This window comes from Sardina pilchardus, chromosome 4 (genome assembly GCF_963854185.1).
Source record: "Sardina pilchardus chromosome 4, fSarPil1.1, whole genome shotgun sequence".
In the NCBI taxonomy this organism is placed as follows: Eukaryota; Metazoa; Chordata; class Actinopteri; order Clupeiformes; family Clupeidae; genus Sardina; species Sardina pilchardus.
Window position 1 is genome coordinate 15,364,543 of NC_084997.1, and position 9,257 is coordinate 15,373,799.

The 9,257-nt window shown below is 45.2% G+C and overlaps 1 protein-coding gene across 2 annotated transcripts in view; it reads left to right on the forward strand.

The window, feature by feature from the left end:
• The first annotated feature begins 1,674 nt into the window (after window positions 1-1,674).
• plcl1 (phospholipase C like 1) overlaps window positions 1,675-9,257 on the forward strand; it is a 103,167-nt gene continuing 95,584 nt past the window's right edge. For both annotated transcript variants that reach the window (XR_009938834.1, XM_062534311.1), the window contains exon 1: window positions 1,675-2,600. Coding sequence is in view for 1 of the 2 variants with exons in the window: in XM_062534311.1 (XP_062390295.1) it covers window positions 2,409-2,600 (192 nt within the window). In the remaining variant the exon portion in view is untranslated. The remainder of the gene's footprint in view (window positions 2,601-9,257) is intronic.

Here is a 9,257-nt window from a genome sequence, read left to right on the forward strand (position 1 = left end):
ATTGCTTGCGTATTATGCTGGTTATCCAAGCTGGCTAGCAAATTCTCTCCATCTTTATAAATGTCAAAAAACAAAGACTGATTGAGAAAGAGAGAGCAGACTGTGTTCTTTCTGTGCTGCTGGCCGATGATGTTTTCCATTTGCGCACAGGGACAGGCTTGACCCCAAAGTGCTCTGGGGAACATGGTGGACTAAGGGCCAGCTGCAACTTGGCTGAGGAAAACAACCTGGCACACCTACACACAACACCAAAAAACATGATCAAGAGTGTTGATGTGATTCTTTCTCTCTCTCTCTCTCTCTCTCTCTCTCTCTCTCTCTCTCTCTCTCTCTCTCTCTCTTCTTTCTCAGACACACACACACACACACACACAGAGAGAGACATACACCCCACACATACTCTCTCTTAGACACAGAGAGAGAGGGGGAGGAATACACACCTGGACATATTGTTCAGGTGGGCACCTTTTCTTCACATTAGTGTGCTATTTAACATGAGGTCTTCATTTTTGCCAGATGCCTAAGAAAAGTTGACATTGGGAGAGAACTTTCATCAGCTGAACGCCAATAATGTCTCCTTGTGTGGAGCCATGCAGTGTTATTCTGCCAGTTTAGATGACAGCGTTGCCTACACACAAATTACTCACAAGTGCAGCCTCCAACCACATGTAAAACATGCGTTTTAAACCTTAGTCTCTCTTAGGCTGTCATTGACCTGCATGTCTAGACTTTGTGTTTACCTTGTCCTACTTGTTTTTTCTTGGTAGCCTGGACCTATTTGAGATTTCTCAGGAACATCAGTGGTCACAGGGAGATGTTAGCTCCCCGCTGCATATTCACAAGCAGGTGTTAGAGGTCGTCTACTGACGCTAATGACAGCCCCTGCTCGCCTACACCTCACAATACACTGATCTCTCGACCTGAGGGCCGCGCTCAATTGACATTTGAAAATGGGAGCCACACTTGACTTGAACCAATTCACATCCATTTGCCAATCACCTATGAACAATCACAAGTCCACAAGTAATGAATCACATATGCACAGTATAAATAGACATGTGGACCTTTCCTCATCTATCCCGTTTCAGGTGTGGGTCAGATTGAGGGTGGTGTGTGTGGGTGTGTGGGTGAGCGGTTGTGTGTGTGTGTGTGTGTGTGAGTGTGTGTGTGTGTGTGTGTGTGTGTGTGTGTGTGTGTGTGGTGGGGGCGTTAGGGCTACAGTGGTTTGCTTGGCCTCAACATCAAACTCAACATAAAAATTAATGAGCCACCTAATTCGAGATGATGGTAACACCAATAACACAACGCAATACACTCTTACAGATGATAGCTTCACCCATCCAAAGTGCACACAGTATATGCTGACAGTGTTGCTCCCATTGTGACAAAGTGCGAGACTTCATGTGAGAAGCTCATCTCCGCTTTGAACATCTGGAAATCTTCCAAAAAGCCCGAAACATTCCACATTCCTAACCAGAACTCCTCCCTTTCAAAGGCAGCCTTTACAGAAACAGACCGTGTCGTGATACAGAGCGGTGTGCATTTTAATCCGATTGGTCCTAAAATGTGTCTGTCTCGATTATGGACGGGTGGGAGGAGTTATACTAGACGATTGGAAGGCGGCGATAGTGACACTTGTGTTCCTCATTCTTGTCAAATGCCGCTCTGTAGTGGAACCCAATAGTGGACTGAAGTTTACCATCTCAAAACTGAGCAGTCATGAGCGATGAGGATATTTCTAATGATAATGCACCGACCACTAGTATCCAAATTACAGAGGAGAAGATGATCGTTTTGCCGTAGTCTAGACTACTACTTGGGCTGCTCAAACAATAATTTGAGCTCAGTTTGCAAAGTTTAGCCGATTTCAGGAGACGTCAACTCTTCTCATGGAAATGAGAGCTCTTATGGACATTTGAACATTTCAAAGATTTGGTTTGACGCGCGAGCCACTGGAAATATCCTACTTGTTGCATGAAAAGATCTCGTGGGCAGAAGAATGCATTTAGGTAAAAAGAATCTATCACAATGATTTCGAACTGGCTACATGTCAGAGCGTGTTACTGTTGTTTTGATTAGCCAACACAAAGTGCGTTCACTGAGCAGGGTGAATGCTTGCCATTGTGCGTAAAGACCTTTTGGTGATCAAGAGAGACTCCGACAGATTTCAGGCTATTTAGACCATATAGTTAACAAAACTGTAATCACTACCAGCCGTTAGAAGTGACCCACCCCAAGACAGATGTGCAATTATTTGTCTGTTGCTGGCAAGTATTATACTTCGCGCATAGGTTTCTATTAAATGGCTCGGATAGACGGGCGCCCATTTCAAACTTACTTTGAGGCTTTTTTCATTCAGTAAAACACGCGGCTTTCATTTTTCTTGCGAATTTTGCACCACACTTAACATGTCGGAGCGGGACTGTTATGGAGACGGCGTGTGCGGGGATGGAGCCCCTGAGTTTCTACCCGCGAGGGCATCCCGTGCAGGAAGACGAAGCGGCGTCATCCTACCGACCACCGAGCGATCGAGTCCGGACACTGAGAGCGTGCTTCTGGAGGCAGTGAAGGCAGCCCCACGGAGAAGCAGCATTATCAAGGTATGCACAATTGTTTCAGAATCCAGACCCTAAAATCAGTTTTGTCGTCCTGACTAAACGCTGGTCTGGAGACAAAGTTATAAGCTTGCACAAGACAACCAGAAGGTCCACCCAGCTTTGCTTTGAATTAGCTGACGTTAATCTCTAAAAACGCTCACATCATCATACGAATGACAAGGTTATAGCCCAACATCCCCCCGCTAAAGAAACATCCAAACTTCATGTAAGAAGTGGCCCGGAAACGACCATGAATTATTAGGGTAATTGAAGTAAGATCCCCTATTACAGTTTGTTATTATTCAGCTAAACCGACAAGCCACAGGTGTATGCCTGGCAAATTTCAGGCACGTCAGTAGATCTATTTATGAGACATTTTTGTGGTGAGTGAGTTCCAGTAGTAGATGTCGTCCAACTCGGATTGTTTTAGAGTTCGGTATCTAATCTGGGAAACATTCGGAAAAATTGTGTGGTAGAGGACAATGATCCAGACCTCACACAGACTCACTGGATTCTTGCGCAGGCGATCCAATCTGATCTGAGGTTTTTAAAGCTTAAATTGTCCCCAAGAGTCCCCAATACATTTTTGATCTTATCTAACTTTACAAATGCCACATGGTTTAATATCACAGGGGCAGTGAAACAAACACATGTGTGCTGTCTGTCTGCACACAACTGACACTCACTAGATATCAGCTAGATGTTATTTGGCTGTCCAGTGGTCAACACTTCACCACGAACAAGACCTCTACAATATCATTCTCTAGTGTAGAACATTTAGCCTCTCTGTCAGTAAGATCATAGGCATGGCAATAGGCATTACACGTTTGTAAGGTGTATTCAGTGCATCTTCAGTTGAACTCTTAGGTACTGTAAGCTGCATGCACACAAAATAGTCATATGTCTGAATTAAATCTCAAGTAGGCTATGTGCAAATTGTATTCTAACACCCCCTGCCATTCTAGATTAAAGTTAGCTGCCTGACAAGCACATTCAAAGTTAGCTGCCTGACAAAGCACATTCATTTACTTAAATGTGAGAAGTTGGAACAGCATTACAGTACAAGATTTCAGGTCAGATATCGGTTGTGCTGTTCAGTGTGCTGAGACCCAATATTGTTGTGACTTGATGACATCAACATATTGGAAGTTGACTAGCGGTAACCTTTCCTGTAACGTGACAATCGTAGGGTCAAAAGTGGCTGGTGTTAGCTGCCAATCCTATTTGGGGTCTTGTGTAAACAATTGCTCATTAAAATAAGTAGGCTACATTTGCAGTGTGGGTGACACTGATGACCCCGTTGAAGGAAAGCAAATCCCACCGGTGTAGCTTCCTGAAAGCGTGTACCGCTGAACTTTAAGCAGCCGATACATGTAGTTAAAAGTTACCCTAAACCGTCTTGGAAACACGGGCTTGTGTTGCAGCCAGCACTCTCAAATGTCTAGCAGTGTGGCTCTCAAATGAACGGAGCCGTTGATGAGGTGAGAATCTTTTTCTGTGCCAGGCCATGTCATCATGACTGACACAGAAAAACTCCCATCAGTGTGGTGGTCCTAAAAGTTGCGTGTGCAGTTGTAAGTGTAGTGAGAGAAGACCTCTCCTAAAGCATTTCAAGAACCCCCAAGCCCCCCCACCCCCACCCCCACCGGGCCCCTCCGTCTTGGTTCACTGGCGGACTCCAATTTGGACAGAGTGTAGTAATCCTCTTCTTCGTGTCAAGCGTGGCCTTTGTGTCCGGGCCTCTCGTGCTCGAGTTCAAACCCAGTCGTGACCGAGGGCAACAAAGTTCCTCTTGAGGAGCCGGGAAGCAGTACGCAGCGATCAACAGATGGCAAAGAGGATGATGATGTCAGTGGCAGGCACAGTCAGCGGTGTGCTGGGAGGAAGGAGGAGGAGGAGGGGGGGGGGGGGGGGGGGGTTGGATGGAGGGAGGGGTGTGTGTGTGTGTGTGTGTGTGTGTGGTCACGTGTTGCTCCTATAAGCCGTGGCTCATGGTGCATCATCCAGGGATGCTGGGGGTGGACAATGCCCTCTCCTCATCGGTCCATCACAGACCCCTTTTCATCGGCAGTCACCCGCTCACATCTCAAGGGGCTTTTCTGAGTGATGCTGTCACAGGAGTATTATGAGAATGCTTGATTCACTTGGTCCCCTGTGGCCCATTGATCTCATCCATTCTCTGGATATTTTGAAAGCTGGCCTTTACTTGTAAACCTTGATCGAGTGGAGGGAGGCCCTGGGTTGCACATTTTATGACCCGAAAAGGCAGAATATTTGTTGGCTAGGCCTGTCAGAGAATTTGTTTCCCTAACAAGTGATTCCACCACATCACCCAAGAGCACAAGTGCAGTGCTTACATACTTGTACAGACTATACAAACTTGTAGAGAGAGGATAGCTTGATGCTGCATCAATCAAGTTATTGGACGACTGCTAGCACAAGCCTCAGGCTAATACTGCTCTCCTCTGGGCTCAACAGAGACATTAGCCACATTTACACACGGACACTTTTAATCTGATTAGAATCTGAACAATCAGAAAAAATAAATCCTCATATAAACACCTCAGTCAGAATGAAAATACCTGATCTGATCAGGTGGTGTAGTGTTCCTATTCCGATTGAACAGCCATGTATACGGTTAATCGGATTGCCTGCTGTATCTTCTCAAGGAAAACTAGGCAACAAGGGCTATTCTGATCAAAGATTCTAAAGTGCTTGAGAACACCTGATCGGAACAGAATCTACCCCCATGTAAACAGACAGCACAACATTTTCAATTGGAATAATTTAATTGGGGTAATAAGTATAGTGCCTCCAAGTAAATGAAGGAGGGAAGACCAGAGCTGATTGGTCAGAGGGTTTTCTTCTGTCCTTTCTTTATCTTTATACTGTATGCGTATACAGTATATTGCTGACTTTTTTATCCAAAGCGATGACCAGATTTCAATTAATTGCAGAGCCAGATTCTCTCAGGATTAAGTGCCCTGGGACCTAGGAATCGAACTCACAACTTTTCAGGCTACCGCATGCTAACCCAGCTCCTTATCCACTACCCTACCATGTGGTGGTTCAGAGTAATTAGAATTACAATAATGCATGGCTCTCTCATCTAATATGACCTGCTCTCTTTGGAGTTGACACTCTTTTAATTTAGCCCCGCGTTAGCCAAGATTGTAATCACCACCTGCTTGAATCGGTCGACAGGGATTAGGGTCAGATGTAGTTAAGTAACGTTGCATGCGAAACAGATGTCTAATCAGTTGATGTCTCAGTCTTTTCACTGAAATCCAGCCGAGTTCATAGCCACTCACTGAAATGAAACGATAACTAACTAGGCCTGATTTGGATGTCTATTAACAGTGTGTGTTTAGAGAGGCCCTAGTGTGAAGTCTTGAGGGACACCATGAGACCAAGAGTTACAAATACAGCTGGCCTCAACTGCATAATTAGACAACCTCCGTACACAGCTGTTACCACAAGGTATCTCAGCCACAGTGTTCCTAGATGTACTTAGATACGGATGACACATGACGAGTGCCATTGAAAGTGATTGTAGATTGAGTTTCCGCACTTAGAAAGCTTAGAGGCTGTAACCTGTTGCCTGGGGCACAGCCTGGATTCCTGTGATATTTGCGGTAGGCTGTTGGTTCAGTTTCATTCTGGCTTCAGTTCGTGTGTGGGGAAATCAATCATAGCGAAGACATTTCTACAGCATTTTTCTTGTATCTTGAATTACTTTTATTTTGGAAACTCATTTTAAAATGTGCATTACAGATGGGGTTACATGATGTGAATGTGTTTCTGTGCACCTATACTCTAGAAGTAGATGTCATGCAGCATAGCACCAAATGTCTAAACAGTGTGAGAACAAGCTGATCTGTGCCTCAGAAGTGTGTGTGTGTGTGTGTGTGTGTGTGTGTGTGTCTTTCTGTACCACATCCTCCTCCTCCTTCACTTCTGTTTGCATCCCCTCCATCATGTGTCAGTTGCTGCCACTCAATCTCTCACCATCTCTCTCTCTCTCTCTCTCTCGCTCTCTCTATCTATCTAACTCTCTCACACATCTATCTATCTATTTACCTTCTCTCCTTCTCTCTCTTCCTTATTTATCATGAAGCATTCTCCCCTCCCTATCAATCACGAGTCCTTGTTCCTGCCATTCCCTTCTTCCTGCTATAGGCTACCCTTCCACCAAAATGTTCTTTTCTTCTCTGCAAAAGATGTTGTGTTCTCAAGAAATGTGTCTAATTTAAACACTAAACACAGCACTAACAGTACGCATTAGTTAAATCAATGTGAGTGAGTGCTCAGATGCACATTGCAACCAGGATATTATTCAGCCTAAAAGGGGTCTGTTTCAGTGTCAGTGTCAGTCCAGTGCTTGACAACATGTTTGTCTTTTCATGAAGGCAAACGAGTATTTTTCCACAACTATGTACAAAACAACCGTCTCACTTCTCCCTTTCATACTCACTCCCCTCGTCTCTCTTTCTCTCTCATTTCTCTCTTCCTCTCTTTATTTCTCCTCTCCCCTCTCCCCTTCTATCCCCTTTTCGTGTCTGTGCTGCCTCTGTTCTTGTCCTCTCTGGACAATGATTTGTTTACAATGAGTTGCTGGCTACTGCTCAGTGGTAATGACAATGTTTCTGCTGTCACACAGTGTTCCTCTGTGTGTGTGTGTGTGTGTGTGTGTGTGTGTGTGTGTGTGTGTGTGTGTGTGTGTGTGTGTGTGTGTGTGTGTGTGTGTGTGTGTGTGTGTGTGTGCCTGCGCGTGAGACTGTTTATGTAAGAGCTAGAAAGAGGGGGAACAATCCGGAGAGAGGTTAGTGAGAAGCCGGTGTCCACTGGTGTCATCGTGACACCGGTGCCACACTGCACTAGGAACTAACACGCGCACACACACACACGCACACACACACACACACACACACACACACACACACACACACACACACACACACACACACACACACACACACACACACACACACACACACACACACACACACAGTGCGTATACACTACTTACCGTCATAGTATCATGTGAAGGTGTACACGTGAAAATACGTATGAGTGTTCCAGTCAATATTTTGAAGTGCTCAAATTCACCTACCACATAAATTCACCCACCCATGGTATTAATCCATTATAACTGTATAACATTTATGTTATGTTCTGGTATGTTATGTTTATGACAGAAGGCATCTATGTAGAAATTCTCCATGTGCTTATGCAAATACAGTACGTGAATGCAAATTCCACTTACTCTCATTGGCAAGTTTTCATGCGTGAGCCAGTGGCCTCCAGTGTGTCTGCTTCTCAGCTCTACTCCTGCTAATGAGTAGTTAGTCCACCAGACAAGTTCCTAATGACGTTCTCTTCCCTGACCTTTTCAATAAACACAGTAAAGCTGGCATTCCTCTCATGACGCTGGCCTCGCCCTATGAGACAACCAAGACTGTTTTGTGAATGGGAAGAGCAAGAATGTATGGAGGTGTTGGCATGTGGAGCTTCTTTTTCCTGTTATGATACGCTGCCCTGATCCTCTCAATACTTTGCACTGTTAGTCATGACATGAGTTGGCATGAGAGAGAGGGAGAGAGAGAGAGGGAGAAAGAGAGAGATTAAGAGACGAGGCACATGCAAAGTCTTGCTGTTATCCACTTCCTGTTTAGTAACACCCTTTTCACAGATGATGTCGTGAAGATCTCTCTCTCTCGTTCTCACTCTCTCCCACTCTTTCTTTCTCTCATTCTATCCCCCTCTCTCTCTCATTCTCTATATCCTCTGTGTTTCTCCTCTGTATGCAGTATATGTTGTTATCTTCCTCCCCTGTTTTGCTGTGTTAATAAATGGGGTAACTCTTGCTCTGTGTGTTGTTACAGACAGCCCAGTGCAGCCCAGTGTATGTGTGTCACCACTTACAGCTGTTAACCAAGTTAAAACAGGAACAGAGAAAGAAAAAGAGAGAGAAAGAGAGAGGAAGAATGAGAGAGACAGAAAGAGAAATGGAGAGAGAGAGAAAGAGAGAGAGGGGGAGAAAGGGAGAGAGAAAGAGAGACAGAAAGAGAAATGGAGAGAGAGAGAAAGAAAGAGAGAGGGAGAAAGGGAGAGAGAGAAAGAGAGAGAGGGAGAAAGAGAGGGAGGGAGAAAGAAAGAGAGACATAAAGAAAAATGGAGAGAGAGAGAAAGAAAGAGAAATGGAGAGAGAGAAAGAAAGAAAGAGAGAGAGAGAGAGACCAAATGAAGAAATTGAGTTCTCCACTTCTTTTCTTCATTTAGTCAACCTCTCCGTGCGAGAAGTGCTATATGATGGGTGTGTGGTGGGAGTGGCTGTGTGATGTGTTCCTCTGGTCAGTACAGACTGTGCTGCAGGCTGGGGAGACAGACACGGTGGTGGCACTCAGCAGGGCTGGGACACACACACCACCTCCAGCAGAGGAGGACTTCAGCTGGACAGCTCCTCTGAGGAGATGTTAGACCTCCACTGCAGTCTAGAAGCCACACGCAACACACACGCACGCACACGCAAAATAGCGCGCACTCACACATTCACACACACATACTCACACATAAACAAACACACATACATGAAGGCACACACGCACACACATACTTAGGCACACATGCATGCACACACGCCCACACGCGCACACACAC